The sequence below is a fragment of the Betta splendens genome, chromosome 24, assembly GCF_900634795.4.
Source record: "Betta splendens chromosome 24, fBetSpl5.4, whole genome shotgun sequence".
In the NCBI taxonomy this organism is placed as follows: domain Eukaryota; kingdom Metazoa; phylum Chordata; class Actinopteri; order Anabantiformes; family Osphronemidae; genus Betta; species Betta splendens.
Window position 1 is genome coordinate 4,276,773 of NC_040901.2, and position 17,402 is coordinate 4,294,174.

Below are 17,402 nucleotides of genomic sequence, written 5' to 3' on the forward strand. Positions count from 1 at the left end.
GAAGTTTCCTAAAGTGGTGGCTGAAAGAAATTAAGCTCTGTTAAAGTTGACTGAGTCCACTTTGCAATAATCAGAATCTAAAGTTGGTTTAACTCTTAGATCAAATGCCAAAAACATAGTCAAATGTTTGCATGCCAGTACTTCTATCAGGTGTGACCCGGGGTTCACGCACCACCCGCCCCCCATGAAAGCTGAAGTTTACTGGCTGTGTTCAAGAGAAAAAAATAATACATAAAACTAGTATTTGCTTCCAGATTCATGTGAAACTACATGGTAGAGTTTCAGTAAAAAAAGAGTAAAGTAAAAGTAAAAAAACAAAGAAGAAAGGAGGAGTTGTTTTCTTTAGGAAAAATGAAAATTTATTTTACAGGAATTTTATACTGTACACAGTCTGTACTGATCAAATACATTTTGATGGTTAGCTTCAAAGTCTGTAATATTGAAAGGTCTGATAAACACATGTAGAGCAATTTCAACATGTGAATGGTTTCAATAGTCACTATATAAATGCCAGTGAAAAGTGTTTCATTTTCAAAAATTTACACATGGTAGATGGACACAACAGAGCATAAAATTTAAGAAATAAAAATGCTACCAGTAAATCATTACAATCATATGAAAAAGTTTTACATGAACAAAAACTCCAGAGGTAAATCAAAAATGGGAGCAGAGGGTTTCCAGAACATTACTTTGGAGGGTCTGTGTTGATGCCGTATTTCTCTTTTAGAAGCTTCAACTGCTCCTCTTTTTTCTTTGTGTCCATTTTCTGGAATGCCTGGGAAGAGAATTGACAAAACAAAAAAAGGTTATTAAATTTGGAATCACTTTAGGATAACACTGTGTTCACATTCTCTCAACTATGTAGTCTTTTCAATTCCTAAACTAATGTTTTTGTTTATTGTGCACTCATTATTATGACAACACAGGCCGTTTGTCCTGACCATTTCCAAACACACTGTAATACTTGCACATACTCTGTTTGCGTTGTAGTAGAGAACAACCAGGTAACGGTTGCAGACGTTAAAGCCTGACAGGTGGTCACAGGCATTCTTGGCATCAAAGATGTCTTCATACACCACATAGGCTGTTCCTCTTGTTTCAGGCGTATTCCCTCTGATAAGAGAAGAAAATGCAATCATTAATCAAGGTTCATCAAGGTTTATCAAGGTTCAACTAAAACCAGTTAGGGAATTTCAACAACTTCTGCTGTGTTGGTAAGATTTATGGGCAGAATATAAGACAATAGCAGAGACAGTCTAAACAGTGTGTGGTCTAAATTAAGTTGGGTCTGTGTCTCTTCTCACACGCGGAAATACTTACGTTCTGATTTGACGTATAGGTCCATATTTCCCAAAGATATCATACATTTCCTCGGCCGTAATCTTGTAAGGAAGGTTCCTGATGTATAGAATTCTGTTCACCTCTGGGGGAAGCCGTATCTAAACAAAATCAGAAGTTAAACAAAGTGTAAGATGCCCCCCTATAGATGGATGAGCATGTTTAAGAAACCTATTTAGGTTAAAGTCCTTTTCAACGTAACACACTTTAGGCACACAGCAGACACATAAGTTACCTCCACAAATATTTTGTCTGCACCACTGGAAAGACTAGGCTACAACACTCTCTGACGATTTGTCTTACGTCTTCTAATTGACCAGTCGCTATACATATCGTACACATATACGATATATAATTATATACATCCAACATTGGAACAAAAACGGAACATTTGACACAGCAACTGTGTCAGTCATCTAGATAAAGATAATACAAGTGATGTCTACTAAGAGATTAAGAGATGAAAGACAAAGTAACAATAGTTTGTTAATTTACGTAATTATTATCGCCTAGTTAGCTTGCTAACTGGCAATAGCTAAGCTAACGCCATGTAAATACATCTTATGACGCCTATAAATTACATACTTCCGTACTATTCATAACAAAACATCACTCAAACTTACATTGGCACGTTTCGCCGCTTGCATCGCCATAGTGAAGAGTTTTATGTGTAAGTTACAATACGAAACAATAAACACGCAATTTCCCAGCTATTCGCTCACGTCAAAATGGCAGCGGTCGCAAGCTGGTGACGTATTTCCGGGTTCCGACTTAGTGAGAAAACTCAAACCATAGCGTCGTAATGCCCCCTGCTGGAAGAAAGCCTCTCTGCACAAAAAGAGAGGACTAAATCCTGCCTAAGCCTCATTTTAATGTGTTGATTTGTAAAAGACAAACCCAAATTGAAATGGCAGAGATTCCTAAATTATAAGATCTACATTACTGAGCTTGGCGTCATTTGTGCGGGAAGAAAAGACACATTCTAGTGTAGTTCCAATAAAACAAATGCATATATACAGACAAACTGAAAAAATGAGCTACTGCTTTTGACCTGTAATAAATGTACATTTATTAAAAAGGTCAATTATATTACAGTAAAATAGTAAAATGTAATAATGCATTCATAATTCATTACATTGACAAACTGACGCAATTCATCTTTTTCTGAATCCAGTTGTACATTTAAAAAGAATTTCACCCTTTTGTCCTTTGTTGTCCTTAGATAAAGTCTTTTTCATAGTATCTAATGTGATTAGGGTGATGATTCACAACTTTACCAGACACTTTAACAAAATGGCAAAGAACTACTGGACCCATGAAATGACAGACCTGACAAGACTCAGAGCCAAGTAATTCTACAGATAATATGTGCTTGGGGTATGTTAACTACCAACATTTGATTGTCACAATTGTGTCAATAAGAAATAATCAAAGTGCAGGAAAGGTAATGGAGAACCGGTATGTGCCTTACTGCAGATCATAGTGCGAGAAAACCTTCTGCTTAGTGATCACTCGTCTCCAAAGGTACGTGTAACTGACAGAAATGCTTGCCAGAAGTCAAACACTGCTCTTTACTACTTCTGAACAGTCTTGTGTTTGCTTCAATGTGTTGCAAGCAATAAAACCACAGTGCAGTGTTCATGAAAGACAGGAGGCATGTTTGTTTGCGTATTGTTGAGCCACAAAAACAGCCAGTTTCCATATTATACATCATACCCACACTGTGCAGACTGTTTTATTTCTTGTGTGGAAGGAAGGTGTTGCTGTAATAAATTCTGATGCAACACTTTCCCCATCCTCCATCTTCAAAAGTGTTTCATTGAACTAAAACATAAGCAATAATTTACTTCAGGAAATTAAGCAAGGCAAGGCAGCATGTGAACACAATTTCTTTTTACTCTATTATGTTACAATCCAGAGGGAAATGTTGTGACCTTTGCAGCTCAATGACATGGATAGCAGCTAATTTTAAGACAAACATTGTCTAATAAATATTGACTAATAAGTAATGATGAATTAGTTTGGATTTGATTGGCTAATAAATAAAGATTTAGTTATTTCAAATTTCCACCCTCTCTTCCAAATGAAAAATATCTGAATTTAAAAATAGTCAAATAACAAGTGTTAGATTTATGTACAAAACATACCTTGCGTTTGGGCATAATTAAAACTAATCTGACAACATAAATTATGCTTTAATAATTTTAGAGGCTTTATTTGTTGAACTGGGGTTAATGACTTGTTGGTTGTATTTTATTTTTATAACGATCACTTCTACGAATAATTATTAGATATTAAGATTTTTTTAACGCTCTTTGTATATTTCATATTTCCACCACTGCTAGTTTTCATATTTATTAGTAAGTAAAATATTTACCACGACAACATAGACTGAACTGATCACTACAGGACACCAAAATAATAAAATGATTCGTCCGTACATTTTTATTTTTCTTCCTATTATAAGGTACATGAACGTTGCTGTCACTGGGTAGAACAACGATAGTTCCGGGTCTCGGGCGTAAAAAGAAAGCGCAACAACCTCACCACGTGCGTCGTTAGCGTTGGTGAGTAACCAACCGTTGTTAACGCTTGTTTGCAGCGGAGTTTCGCCGTTCTACTGTATTGAACTAGCGCTAGTGTGACACCGCGGTGCACATCAGGACGAAACACGGCCGTGTTCGTCGACCTTGACCTGCTGTATCTGAAAGGGTTAGGCGGTTAGTTGATGTTGATTTGGTAACGACACCCTAACGAAGCCGGTAGAATATAAAGGCAAAGGTGAGTTAAAGCGTGGCCGCGCTTTTTATGTGGAAACACCAGGACGGCCTTGCTAGCACGGCTACACTTTTTTAGCACCTGCTTCGTTAGCTAACTTCTCTTTCACAGCGAAAGCTAAGTTAACGCTCGCGGCCGTTGCTGCTGTCACTTGGCTGGAAATTCTAGCTGGTAGTTTTTAAAATATTTAAAAAAAAATGTACTTGGCAAAAACGCGGAATTTAACGTTTTGTAACAATTATTAAGCTTTTAGTTGTACCAATTCCCTTAATCCTAGCTAGTCCTTAAAGCGATCCTTCACCGCTGAAAAGCAAGTTGTGTTATGAAAATTGGATATTTTATTAGCCAAAATGTGCAAAAACGTTGACTATTGAGGGCCTGTGTCCATAGAAAACGGGTAAAAACGGCAGTCTTGTGTGTTGTGGCTGAAAATGGTCAGATCCTACAACACACACAATGCATTACGCTAAAACGTACCTGACTGTGGGACGTGTTACTCCTCTGGTTTCCAGACAAACGTTCGGACATTGCTTTTTAACAAAAGGTTATATTTGAACAATGTGTTTGAATAAAGATATTGTTTATGAATTGTTTAGCAACTTTTTTTTGGAATCAAAACAGTGATTTAGTGACTAATTAAGAATCTGAGGCTTCCAAGAGTGGGTTAAATTTAAATGAATGAAATCATTATTTTATTGTTATTAGGGTGACTGCCAGCCAAGTTAATGCACAACACGAGAAGAAGCAGCTCAACTGTACTCAAATTTTACAGCGCAAGCTAAAACAATAAAAGGTTGAATGTATTACTTACTTGGTGCTCATTCCACCGTTCTGTCTCTGCTGTTTTTTCTGGTTTGTCCTTGGCATCCTGAAGCTAGTTTCGGCTGCTTTGTTTACACGAAGCACGAAGCTAATGATCCATAACACACGTTCCCCCGTCAGCAGTAGAATCCACAACTTCATCCAAGAGACTTCGGCAACAGTAGATTTATTATAGCGCTGAGTTATGTTCAGTTGTGTTTCTATTGGCGCAGTGTACAGTGTACTTCACCATATGGTGTAACTCATCTGTGCTGTACTCTGGCTCATACAAGTAGCCACGAATATCAGACTGTACTAATACACGGTAGAACTTGCTGAATCAAAAATAATACAGAGCAGTTTTAGTCCAGCAGACTGGCCCCGCCCCTTCTCAGTATGGCCCCACCCCCCCTTGGCCTGACCATTGCTAGGGCTGGTACAGAGGAAACCAGAAAGCACTAGTTGTAGTCTGTGAGCACGTGGAAATTTACCAGGGCAGTTGAAATGACATGTTTTACGTCATCCTCAACTGCCCTGGCCACTTTATGCAGAGGAATAAATCATAATTTCTCTGCTTAGAAAATCAGAAGGCATCTGCTTGTCCCTTCATTCTTAAATATTACTCGACATGTTTTTGGTCAACCCCCCAGGTTTTCCTTTAAGACACCCCTGTCTTCTTCAACCCTGGTCCCTGAGAGGTACTGGGTTGCTGGTTACAGTCTTCCTGCTGATTACCTTGATCAGGTGTGACACACTTGAACACAAGGTAATCAGCGTTAAGGCTGGTTAAGCAGTAGGTTGCCTGTCCAAATCCAGCTGTTCCCACCAGGTTTGGCCTTGAGCAAGTCACATCACACTAGCTCCTTGTGCACCCCACGTAAGACTGCTCACTGGTACTCCTTGTATGTATGGGTTAAATGCAGAAAATAATTTTCCCATTTCGATCAATAAAGTCTGACTGGACTTTTCTATTCTCATTTAAATTTACTCAAGCAGTCTATATACTGACCTTTGACGTGAAACAGTTTTCCAAGCATAGAGAAGGTGGTTTCTAACTTTCAATTTTCATTTTTTCATTTTCAGGTTTCCAATTACATCTGACATCCTCAAGATTTCTTCTTAGTCTCCTGATCACCTAAAGCTGCACAGACACAGTGAGTATTTGCAAGAAACTAACACAGGTAGTCTTTACTACACTTGAGCTGTGCAGGTTCCAGTTAACAGTGGTGTGAAATTATCTTTCAATGGGGGTTGATCAAAACGATGTTGGGTAGTATTTAAGAATGAAGGGTCACTTTGTACCCTCCATATTATCTATGCAGAGAAACTATCATTTATTCCTCTGCAAAAAGCCTCTAAAACAGGACAGAGGCTTTTTTTCCTAGGGCTCGTGTGCTAGTGCTTCCTGGTTTTCTCTGTACCTGCCCCAGCCACGGTCGGGCTGAGAGGGGGGCGGAGCTCGCCTGCTGGAACGCAACTACAAAGGATGAAATTAATTATTTTTAGTATTAGAGTTGCTGCCAGCCAAGCTAATGCACAGGCTAAAAACTTAACAGCCCATGCTAAAACAATAACCGGTCGAATATATTACTTTTTCTCTGCTCATTCCACCATTCTGTTCTGGCTGTTTTTTCTGGTTTGTCCTTAGCATCCTGAAGCTAGTTTGGACTGCTGCTTTGTTTACAAGCAGCACAAAACTAATGATCCGTAACACACTGTCAGCAGTAGAATCCACAACTTCATCCAAGAGGATTTGGTCGATGTTGCCTATAGAATGAAGTAGAACTAATAAATTAGTTGCTGTCAGCCACTCAGAGCTAATACATTAGCTAACATTACTAGAACTTGCAGTCTTCTAAATAATACAGAGCAGGTAGTCCGGCCATTGAATATTAGTGCTGTAAGCAAGGAAAAACAATGGCGGACAAAGCATTTGCGCTCCAGCAGCCTGGCTCCTGGCTCTCAGTCTGACCATTGCTGGGGCAGGTACAGAGACAACCAGGAAGCGCTAGTTGTAGATTTTGACCCCAAATTATCTGCCAAGGTGTCTTACTAAGGAATAAATGAAAACTTCTCTGTATAGAAATTATGGAGCAATCTGAGTGTCCCTTTATTCTTAAATATTACTCGACATCGTTTTGGTCAACCCCCATTGAAAATCGGTGAAGTTTTTCTTTAACAGATGCACTTGATTTAGACTTTAGAATTAGACACTTTTTCACTTGGAATATGTTTTAAATTTCTAAATATAGTTTTACATGACCTGTTCTAAATGCTTAACTATTTCACCACTAAATCAATTTTATCCTGTTTTTATTGTGGCCGTTGTTGTTGTCAAATTTAGTTTGAAGAAACTTTATTTTCTTTGGGAAAAAGCCCTAGACACACGATGACACATGTTTGTGTAGCCAGTGGTGATATTGTGTTTAGAGCATGTAGTGGATTTTTATGTGGGTATATATTTTGTTTTTATGTTTTCCAGATAACATTCGTTTTTGATAACTGACAAATAAATCATGGGATGCTGGACTTTGTGAATCTGCCAAAATGTCATCAATCGCAGGACTCCCTGTACAGGGTTCAGATGTAACGTTTTTTATAACCAAGGTCCACTTGCATCACCTTTGCAAGTTTGTGGAGTTCTGGGGAAAATTTAGCCAAGAGAGGACTGCAGAGTATGAGCGCCTAGCAGAAGACATTCAGATTCCAGGATGCATTTTTAAGGAGTTTGAAGGTAATTCTTATGATCAGTGCTTGGCTCAGGTAAATGGTACTTGGTACAGATCTCGCATAGTCTCAAGAAATGGCTCAAAATACAGCGTATACCTCTTTGACAAAGGGACAACAGTTACCACAACCTCAAATATGCTGGCATGGGGAAAGAAGGAACACTTTCACCTACCACCTGAAGTGGAATTCTGTGTACTAGCTAATGTGTTACCCTTGTCGCCAGAGTACAAATGGTCTCCAGTGGCTCTGGCATTTTTGAAATCTCTCTCTGGCAAGTCTGTAAAGGCACATGTGCAAGATGTACTGGTAACCCACAGACTTTTTGTCCTGCACATCCCCTGCATATCCACCACAATGTATGAGATGGGATTTGCCAAGAAGTTGTTTCCAGACAGGTTTCGGGACTTTGTGTTCAAGTCACTGGAGGTTCAGAGTGAAACGTCAACAGAGGACCAGTCTCAATTGCTTTCAATTAGAACAGTTGAACAACTGCAGAAGCAAGATCTCTTTATGTATCCCGAGCTTCCAGTAGAAACTGTGGAGACAGTTATTGTCACAGAAGTTATAAATCCACAACAGATTTTTTGCCAGTTGAAGGTCTTTTCACAAGAGTTGACAAAAATCTCGGAGCGACTCAAGCAGAGCTGTGAGGGCAGAAAAACAAGTTGCATTGTAGGTCCAGAAATGACTGGTTCTCCATGTGCTGCCAGAGGAAATGATGGCAGGTGGTACCGCTCTATTCTACAAGAGGTATTCCCAAGTAGCAAAACAGTGGAAGTGTTGAATGTTGACTATGGAACAAAACATACTATACAGGTGGAGAATGTAAGACCACTGGCTGCAGAGTTTTTTCGGATGCCTGTTGTAACATACACCTGTTCCCTCCATGGAGTAACTGACAACGGTATGGGATGGACCTCAAGTCAGATAGAGTTTCTTAGGAACCTCCTTCTGTGCAAGACAGTGATTGCCAAATTTGAGTACCAAAGCCTTCCTGACAGCATCCACTATGTCACTCTTTTTGGGGATGAGAATGTCAACATTAACAACTTGTTTGGCCTAAAGGTGAGCTCCTTGCTTAAAACACATGACGAATATGCGATAGACAGCCCTGCATACGGTCGTCAGTTGTCAGCTCACCAAGAACAAAATCAAGAAAAAAATGTCACCCCTAGGAATGCTGCAAAAGAAGTAGCAGAGATCTTAAAGATGCTCCCAGCTGAAGAACTTCACCAGAACTCTTCTCATTTGGCAGTTGTGCAGCATGTATCTAGCCCATCAGAGTTTTGGATTCAAAAACATAATTGTACAAATGAGTTGAATGAACTCATGGATAATATCTATGATTTCTACAAGGAACCTGGTAAAGATGTGGTGAGAAATCCAAGTGTTGGGCTTTATTGTGCTGCCAGGGCAGAAAATGGTGACTTCTACAGAGCAGTTGTGTCTGAAGTTGGTGAAAGATGCATCAAGGTGTTCTTTGTGGATTATGGAAGCACTGAATCAGTTGACAGGATTAATATCAGGATCCTGCCAGACAGGTTCAAGAGGCTACCACGGCTTGCGCTCAAGTGTTCCCTGGCTGGTGTCAGACCAAAAGATGAGAGATGGAGCCAAAGTGCCTGTGGGGCTTTCATCAACGTAGTCATAGGTAAAATATTACATGTGCACGTGGTTGCTGAACTAGACGACTGCTATGTCGTCCATCTAACAGATCCTGAAGCACAGGGTGAAAAAGATCTTGGTACGCTAATGTGTAGTTTGGCTTTTGCTCAAAGTAACAAGATACAGGGACAACCCAAAACCAAAATAAGCATGCAACCTGCCATTCTGCCTCTTGCTCAACCGCCAGGTGCCAAAAACTCACACAGGAACAGTGGAAAGTCTGTCCAGACTCAAAACACTGAAGGGCTTGACAACAACGAAAGAATACGTCTTAAATTTAAGGAGCATATATTTCCCATTGGAAGTGTCCTAGATGTTGGTGTGTCCTGTATTGAAAGCCCCAATGACTTCTGGTGCCAACTAGTACAAAATGCAGGTCACTTGAAATTGCTCATGCATGACATACAGGCTCACTATTCAGGCAGTGAGTTTCAGCCTGTTTTAGAACCAGCTTGTGTTGCTCGCCACCCTGATAATGGAATGTGGTACCGGGCCTTCATCATTCACAAACACGAAACGCCTCATGTAGACGTATTGTTTGTTGACTATGGCCAGACAGAGACAGTCTCCCTCTATGACCTGAGAAAGATATGTCCGAAATTCCTCACTTTGCAAGGCCAAGCTTTTCGATGCCGTCTACTAAACATTGCAGACCCAACGTGTGTTGTGAATGATTGGAACGATGAAGCAATAGCAAGGTTCAACAACTTTGTAAAAACAGCTGCTTGCAATTTTGTGATTTTAAAGTGCACCATATTTGCTATCATGTGCAATGAACAGAAGATTCTTTTCAACATTGTGGATCTTGAAACTCCCTTTGAGAGTATCTGCGCCAGCTTGGTCAATCTTGTGAAAAGTGCATCTTCCCAGAAAACCTCAAAACCATCTTTCCATCTAGATACGTACTACTATTCAAGGCACAACATCAAAACTGGGACAGAAGAGCAGGTGTCGGTGACTTGTGTGAACAGTGTCGGTCAGTTCTATTGCCAGCTTGAAAGGAATACTAATTTGTTGAAAGACCTGAATAGCAAAGTGCGCAATCTCTGCTGTCGGCTAAATAATGCACTGCCTCTACCAGGCTATGGGACTCTGTGTTTTGCCAAGTACACTGATGGACAATGGTACAGGGGACAGATCAAGGCTACAAAACCAGCAATTCTGGTTCACTTTGTGGATTATGGTAACACTGTTGAAGTGGACAAATCTGATCTGCTACCTGTAACAAGTGAAGCTAATGAAATCGTGTCTGTGCCTGTGCAGGCAATTGTGTGCAGTCTGTCCGATGTCCCTGCCAGTATTCCCAGTGAGGCAAACACCTGGTTTGAGAAAAGTGCAACAGACTGTAAATTCCGAGCTTTGATAGTAGCTCGAGAACCTGATGGGAAACTACTTGTTGAGCTGTATCACAGACACACTCAGATTAACTCCAAGATCAAGAAGATGTTTCACATTGAGATGGACAGAGAACAGGCTGTTTGCCATGGCGGGAAAGTACAGGAGCCTGCTAATAATGAACTAATTCCAAAAGCTGCACCAAAACAAGCTAACGAAATGAAGGATCACACACAAACTGTAAGTAGGGTTTCTGCCCTGAAGCCAGCACATAAAATGAGAGAAGACCCCAAGCCTGCTGAAGTGGGTCTACAATCTGCATCAAAGTCTTCTCGCCGGAAAGCTGAAGCCGCTTCACAAGAACTCTACAGACCTCCTCACCAAAGACAGTTATGTGAGCATGTACAGAGTGTAATGGGAAATGGTTTTGAGCCAGCAGATGCCCAGGTTGAACCTAATACTAATCTTTCCACAGACATTAAACAACTGCACAAGTCTACTTCACCTGGCATGGGATTTCAGAAAGAAAAATGCCCTAAAGTTGAAGACCTGCCCCTAAATTCTGTCACGTCTGGTATGGAAGCAGATGTTTACGTCTCTCACTGCAACAATCCGCTGAGTTTTTTCGTTCAACTTGTCAGAGATGAGGATGAAATTTTCTCAGTTGTTGAAAAGCTCAATGATCCCAAATCCTTCCTGAAAACCAATGTTGTCAAAGATTTGAATCCAGGTGACCTTGTTCAAGCAGAGTTTGAAGAAGACTCCTCATGGTACCGAGCAGTTGTAAGAGAGGTTCATGCTGACGCAATGGCCCTTGTTGAATTTCTCGACTTTGGTAACGCATCAATGACGCCTATTTCCAAAATAGCAGCGCTCGATAAGTATTTCCTGCAGTTTCCCGTGTACAGCACACACTGCATGCTGAGCAGTGCTGTAGATTATCACACAGACAAAGTGTGTTCTCCAGAAGTGGTGTCTGTCTTTAAAGAGGCTGTTGGAGGTAATGGAGAAAAGGTTCTCAGGTGTCTGTTTATCAGGCCTTCTGGGTCTCTGTGGGAAGTCAGTCTCGGAGACAATGGAGTTAATGTCACCTGTGAAGTGAGCACTGGAACCAATAGTTCTGAAGTCTCCTCAGTAATAGTTGAACATGTTGAGGAAAACCCTGAGGAAAACCTCCACACACACCCTGACTCTCCACATTATGAACAGCAAGAGCTTTTAGAGGGACAGCAATTGGAGATCTATGTTGCAGCTATAAATGATGCTCAGACCATTTGGTGTCAGAGTGCTGAAACAAAAGACCTTGATGAAATCACATCAAGAGTCTCAGAAGTTGTGGCTGATCATAATTCTCTTAACCCAGGGTCTCTGTCCCCTGGCAGCCCGTGCATTGCCCTGTTTTCAGGTGATAAATTTTGGTATCGTGCAGAGGTCATTGACAAAGATGGTGATGACCTGCATGTTCTGTTTGTGGATTATGGAAATGTGGCTCAAGTGAACATTGCAGATCTGAGGGAAATACCCCGTGACCTGCTAAAAGTTCCTCCACAGGCGTTTGTTTGTGAGCTGGAAGGTTTTGACTCTTCATGTGGATCTTGGGATAGCTGTGCAGTCGAGGAGTTGTCCACAGTCACAGCTGACAAGTTGTTGCAGCTGACTATCACCAGAGTGGAAAGAAATGGAAAAAATCTGAAATGCTTTGGCCTGATTGAAAGTGATCACCAGTCAATAAATGAGATAATGAAAGTCTGGTGGAGGAGCCCCACAACAGATGAAAAACCTGGTGAAATAAAATCAACTCCTTTATATGAGCCATCACTGAAATGTGACTCGGCTGAAGTTCAAGTCAATGATAAGGAGCAGTCCTCTGAGCCTAATGAGCCCCCCAAAACAAATGAAGTTAAGCTAACAAGCAGATTGAAAACCAATGACCTTCTAAATTTGGATCCGTTCAAATCTAAGGAGGCTTTATTACCACATGGTGGCACTGAAGAAACAGTGCCTACTCCATTCAATGAAAAAGACGATCACTGGGTTTTTACCAACTGTGACAAGAACGTGTGTGAATCTGAAAAGGACTCTGAACAGCTGGGTACATCTGTGATGGACTGTACTGGCCCAGATGATTTCCCCTTTTCTCTGGATGAGGAACTTAAAGAAGCCACAGATATATCAGTGGTTAAAACCACAAAACTGGCAGAAGTAGATGCTGAAAACCCAAGAAGCTGCATTGATGACGTGCCCTTTTCTGGTAAGCAACAATGAATACTAAAGACAAAAAAGGCCAAAATACAATGTTTTTTGTTGTTTTAATGTTAGTCTTGTAACAAACAAAAAAAGCTAATAAAATAATGGCTTTACCGCGGTTTAGAAAATATTAAACTTAGAAACATTTACCTTTGCACACAATTCAGTGTAATGTTTATAATTTTATCTTGCTGATCTTGGTTTGTCGTGTTTGAACTCAAACTGTTTAATTGTAGCTTTGTTACCTTTTGCATGTCTGTATTCAGTTCCTAAGCAGGATGATGGTGAGATGGTTTCAAGGGAGACTTTTGTTACCAATGTGGGAGCAGTGAAAATGGTAAGACTGAGATTTATTTGCTTGCTTGCACCATTTATTTTTAAATAAACCTACCCTGTGGACTAACCTGAACAGTTCTACAAATCTAATGCAATATTGCCTTCCTCTAAAGGTGTGTCGCAGGAAAAGCCCTGATCTCAATAAGGAAACCAAAATGAGTTCCAAAGATGTAGAGGAGGTGAAGAAGATCTTGTTTTATTATGGGCGCCTGAGTGTTGATTGACTCTTAGATCCATTTATAGAATGTCATTTGCTTTATAACATTTTTATAATTGTTTTTTTTCTAAATTGATGTTTCTGATAAGTAATCAACATGTAAATATTTTATCCCTATAGGTCCTGAGCAAAACACTTGGTGGGTAGTTTTTCTAATAATCACTAATACTCCCGATATAATTACAAAGTTAAAGTTAAAAATAAAAAATAGATTTTGAGCTGTTGGACCACTAGTTACAACACATTAGTAGCTCCTTTTGTATGTTCACAGAATCGCCCTCTCAGCCGGACTTTGAAGAGCTTTCGTTGCAGGACGACATGAAGACTAACAAGGTTACACTGTTTGATTTTTAGTCATTTTTTAAGCAGTTTGAGTATTCTCAACTAAAACCCTGTAACAACAGTTTATTATTATGTATATGATTCAGGGTACAGTAACATGGACAATATTGAGAAACCATTTAATTTTTGCATTTGTTTTATACTGTATGTGAATTATCAGGGTTATTTTATCTTATTCTAGATTCTTAATCCACATGAATGGAGTAGAACAGAGCCTTGGTCAGTTTTCAAGAAAGTGGATTGTTTAGTAGTTGAGAGTAACTCAAGAGAGGAGGCCCCGGCTCCGGCCCTTGAAGAAGAGGAGGCCCCGGCTCCGGCCCTTGACGAAGAGGAGGCCCCGGCTCCGGCCCTTGACGAAGAGGAGGCCCCGGCTCCGGCCCTTGACGAAGAGGAGGCCCCGGCTCCGGCCCTTGACGAAGAGGAGGCCCCGGCTCCGGCCCTTAACGAAGAGGAGGCCCCGGCTCCGGCCCTGGCATTGCCTCCAGCTCTGGCCCTTGAAGAAAAGGAGGTCCCGGCTCCGGCCCTGGCATTGCCTCCAGCTCCGGCCCTTGAAGAAAAGGAGGTCCCGGCTCCGGCCCTTGAAGAAAAGGAGGTCCCGGCTCCGGCCCTTGACGAAGAGGGGACCCCAGCTCTGGCCCTTGACGAAGAGGGGACCCCAGTTCTGGCCCATGACGAGGAAGAGGCTCTGGCACTGCCTACGACTCTGGCCCTTGACGAAGAGGAGGCCCCGGCTCTGACCCTTGAAGGGAACGAGGCTCCGGCCCTTGAAGGAAACAATGCCCCGGCCCTGGCATCGTCTCCAGCTCCGGCCCTTGAAGAAAAGGGGACCCCGGCTCTGGCCCTTGACCAAGAGGAGGCTCTGGCCCTTGACCAAGAGGAGGCTCTGGCCCTTGACCAAGAGGAGGTCCCCGCCCTGCCTCCGCCTCTGGCCCTTGAAGAAGAGGGGGCCCCGGCACTGCCTCCGGCTCGGGCCCTTGACGAAGAGGAGGCCCCGGCTCGGGCCCTTGACGAAGAGGAGGCCCCGGCTCGGGCCCTTGACGAAGAAGAGGCCCCGGCTCGGGCCCTTGACGAAGAGGAGGCCCCGGCTCGGGCCCTTGACGAAGAAGAGGCCCCGGCTCGGGCCCTTGACGAAGAAGAGGCCCCGGCTCGGGCCATTGACGAAGAGGAGGCCCCGGCTCCGGCCCTGGCATTGCCTCCAGCTCCGGTCCTTGAAGAAAAGGAGGTCCCGGCTCCGGCCCTGGCATTGCCTCCAGCTCCGGCCCTTGAAGAAAAGGAGGTCCCGGCTCCGGCCCTGGCATTGCCTCCAGCTCCGGCCCTTGAAGAAAAGGAGGTCCCGGCTCCGGCCCTTGAAGAAAAGGAGGTCCCGGCTCTGGCCCTTGACGAAGAGGGGACCCCAGCTCTGGCCCTTGACGAAGAGGGGACCCCAGTTCTGGCCCATGACGAGGAAGAGGCTCTGGCACTGCCTACGACTCTGGCCCTTGACGAAGAGGAGGCCCCGGCTCTGACCCTTGACGGGAACGAGGCTCCGGCCCTTGAAGGAAACAATGCCCCGGCCCTGGCATCGTCTCCAGCTCCGGCCCTTGAAGAAAAGGGGACCCCGGCTCTGGCCCTTGACCAAGAGGAGGCTCTGGCCCTTGACCAAGAGGAGGCTCTGGCCCTTGACCAAGAGGAGGTCCCCGCCCTGCCTCCGCCTCTGGCCCTTGAAGAAGAGGGGGCCCCGGCACTGCCTCCGGCTCGGGCCCTTGACCAAGAGGAGGCCCCGGCTCGGGCCCTTGACCAAGAGGGGGCTCTGGCCCTTGACCAAGAGGAGGCTCTGGCCCTTGACCAAGAGGAGGCTCTGGCCCTTGACCAAGAGGAGGCCCCCGCCCTGCCTCCGCCTCTGGCCCTTGAAGAAGAGGGGGCCCCGGCACTGCCTCCGGCTCGGGCCCTTGACCAAGAGGGGGCCCCGGCTCGGGCCCTTGACCAAGAGAGGGCCCCGGCTCGGGCCCTTGACCAAGAGGGGGCCCCGGCTCGGGCCCTTGACCAAGAGGGGGCCCCGGCTCCGGCCCTTGATCAAGAGGGGGCCCCGGCACTGCCTCCGCCTCCAGCCCTAGATGAAGAGGCGGCCCCAGCTCCCGGCCTCAAAGAAGAGGGGGCCCCGGCACTGTCTCCGCCTCCGGGCTATGAAAAAAAGGGGGCCCTGGCCCCTGGCGAAGAGAAACTGTTTGGTTTGTAGCTGCTGTCTTGGTTGATTTCATCCAAATTGTTTCCACATTGCGCTCTCTTTGTTGTGTTTTCACACCTGTTCATGTATTTATAGCTCTGTCATCTGACATGGAGTATGAAACCTACACAAATAATGGTTCAGATATGGTAAGAGATGAGTAAACAAAATTCTAAAACAAAGTTCCCTAACCACACTGGCAAGTTAATGTTTTGTCCATTGCTGTTTAGAGTACCCTGGCCTTGCTTGTGAAAAAGATCTCTCTGACAGACTGCAAAGGTACAGTAGAGCTTTGAGCAGTGCCTTAATTTATTTCCAGTGAGCTGTTTTGTTAATCTTCCCATGTGTTTGACAGAAAACACAATGTCTCTATTTCCGTTGGCTTGCAACACTGATGTGTCTTTGTTCTTTAGACCAACAAGAAGCAGCTCAAACAAATGAGTGACCCAGCAGTACTCACACCAGCCCAAAAGGTGCAGTAACTATTCTAGACCCAGGCGTAAAGAGTGGGTTCTGTACTAAAATTAGTTTTTGTCATAAATATCATGTGCCTGGAAATTTTACGTGCCAGTTGTCAAGGTACTCCACATTTACAGTACAATATATTACTCTGAAAGGGAAATACAGTAGGTAGAGTAAAACTGTAATGCTGTACTCTGTTCAGCATTTCACATTATGTATATGTATTCTACATTAGGTATATTTCACATGTGCTTCTGGTTCTCCAGGAGTTTGACACTAGTGTACTTCCAGAAGAAATGTTTCCTGCTGACAGATATGGTGATTCATGCTGTTATATTTATCACATGTTGTTAAATTGGCATAAGTAGCTCCTTATTTGTATTTAGAAAAGCTAAACAGTTTTATCATAATTTATTAACACTTTCAAATATTTTTAATATCAACAAATAGGAATGGCATGAAATTGTTTTTTCTTTTGTTCTCTAGAGACCCAGCTGTCAGAATAGTGGAGAAGTGGTTTTGTTGATGTTCTGCAGCAGCCAGAGGAGAAGATTTAATTGTATTGATTTAAGGTGTGTGATAGTTCTGAAAATGCAAATTCATATGTTCACATTAGAACATCCTTGAGTTCAGGTCTATCTGTTTGTTTTTGGTCTTGATTTTAGTTTACCTGCTTTCATTTAAGGTCTTTTGTTGGTTTGCACTTTTTTAATTAACTAGCTGGATAAATGTGTCTTAGTACAAGACAGAGAAGATTGTTGAAGATAAGACCAATTGAAACAGCCGTCAGGTGAACTATTACAGTTTTCAAGGATAAAAATTATAGCTTTATGTTGGTACAATAAATATTACTACACCTATGGTGAGGAGTGTAATTTTTGCAGATGAATTCATATGGTCTTGTTTGGATTATACGTTTTTGCACAGAACAAATGTGGATTTATGCTA

At 42.8% G+C, this 17,402-nt stretch overlaps 2 protein-coding genes across 12 annotated transcripts; one reads left to right on the top strand and one right to left on the bottom strand.

The window, feature by feature from the left end:
- Positions 1 to 333: 333 nt before the first annotated feature.
- On the bottom strand, positions 334 to 2,121 carry sf3b6 (splicing factor 3b, subunit 6). The gene is made up of 4 exons (XM_029140306.2): positions 1,962 to 2,121; positions 1,321 to 1,439; positions 975 to 1,113; positions 334 to 775 (listed from the first exon to the last, which is right to left on the bottom strand). The coding sequence occupies exons 1-4, from the start codon at positions 1,989 to 1,991 to the stop codon at positions 686 to 688; spliced, it is 378 nt and encodes a 125-aa protein (XP_028996139.1). The 5' UTR covers positions 1,992 to 2,121; the 3' UTR covers positions 334 to 685.
- A 1,430-nt stretch (positions 2,122 to 3,551) lies between these two features.
- On the top strand, positions 3,552 to 17,314 carry tdrd6 (tudor domain containing 6). Of its 11 annotated transcripts, XR_008693856.1 has the most exons (15): positions 3,913 to 4,119; positions 6,001 to 6,071; positions 7,400 to 12,898; positions 13,161 to 13,231; positions 13,344 to 13,409; positions 13,568 to 13,586; positions 13,719 to 13,780; positions 13,971 to 15,389; positions 15,600 to 15,996; positions 16,089 to 16,141; positions 16,223 to 16,271; positions 16,406 to 16,465; positions 16,721 to 16,772; positions 16,941 to 17,026; positions 17,175 to 17,314. XR_008693856.1 is itself a non-coding variant. In XM_055506370.1 (13 exons), exons 3-12 carry the CDS (start codon positions 7,465 to 7,467, stop codon positions 16,435 to 16,437), a joined length of 7,602 nt encoding a protein of 2,533 aa, XP_055362345.1. In that variant the 5' UTR covers positions 3,913 to 4,119; positions 6,001 to 6,071; positions 7,400 to 7,464; the 3' UTR covers positions 16,438 to 16,465; positions 16,941 to 17,314. The 11 variants fall into 11 exon arrangements, 1 of the variants encoding a protein (XP_055362345.1); XR_008693854.1 differs by lacking the exon at positions 3,913 to 4,119 and adding an exon at positions 3,553 to 3,905 and having other exon boundaries at positions 16,941 to 17,314; XR_008693857.1 differs by having other exon boundaries at positions 16,690 to 16,772; positions 16,941 to 17,314.
- The last annotated feature ends 88 nt before the right edge of the window (positions 17,315 to 17,402 follow it).

What these genes read in the sequence shown, in the direction of transcription:
- sf3b6 (XM_029140306.2), bottom strand. Translation starts at nt 1,991, where the DNA reads ATGGCGATGCAAGCGGCGAAACGTGCCAAT. An exon ending in AAGCGGCGAAACGTGCCAAT is followed by an intron (nt 1,440 to 1,961) that starts GTAAGTTTGAGT and finishes GATTTTGTTTAG; the next exon opens with ATACGGCTTCCCCCAGAGGT. An exon ending in CCTATACGTCAAATCAGAAC is followed by an intron (nt 1,114 to 1,320) that starts GTAAGTATTTCC and finishes TTCTCTTATCAG; the next exon opens with AGGGAATACGCCTGAAACAA.
- tdrd6 (XM_055506370.1), top strand. Translation starts at nt 7,465, where the DNA reads ATGTCATCAATCGCAGGACTCCCTGTACAGGGTTCAGATGTAACGTTT. An exon ending in ACGACATGAAGACTAACAAG is followed by an intron (nt 13,781 to 13,970) that starts GTTACACTGTTT and finishes ATCTTATTCTAG; the next exon opens with ATTCTTAATCCACATGAATG. An exon ending in TTGAAGAAAAGGGGACCCCG is followed by an intron (nt 15,390 to 15,599) that starts GCTCTGGCCCTT and finishes GACCAAGAGGAG; the next exon opens with GCTCTGGCCCTTGACCAAGA.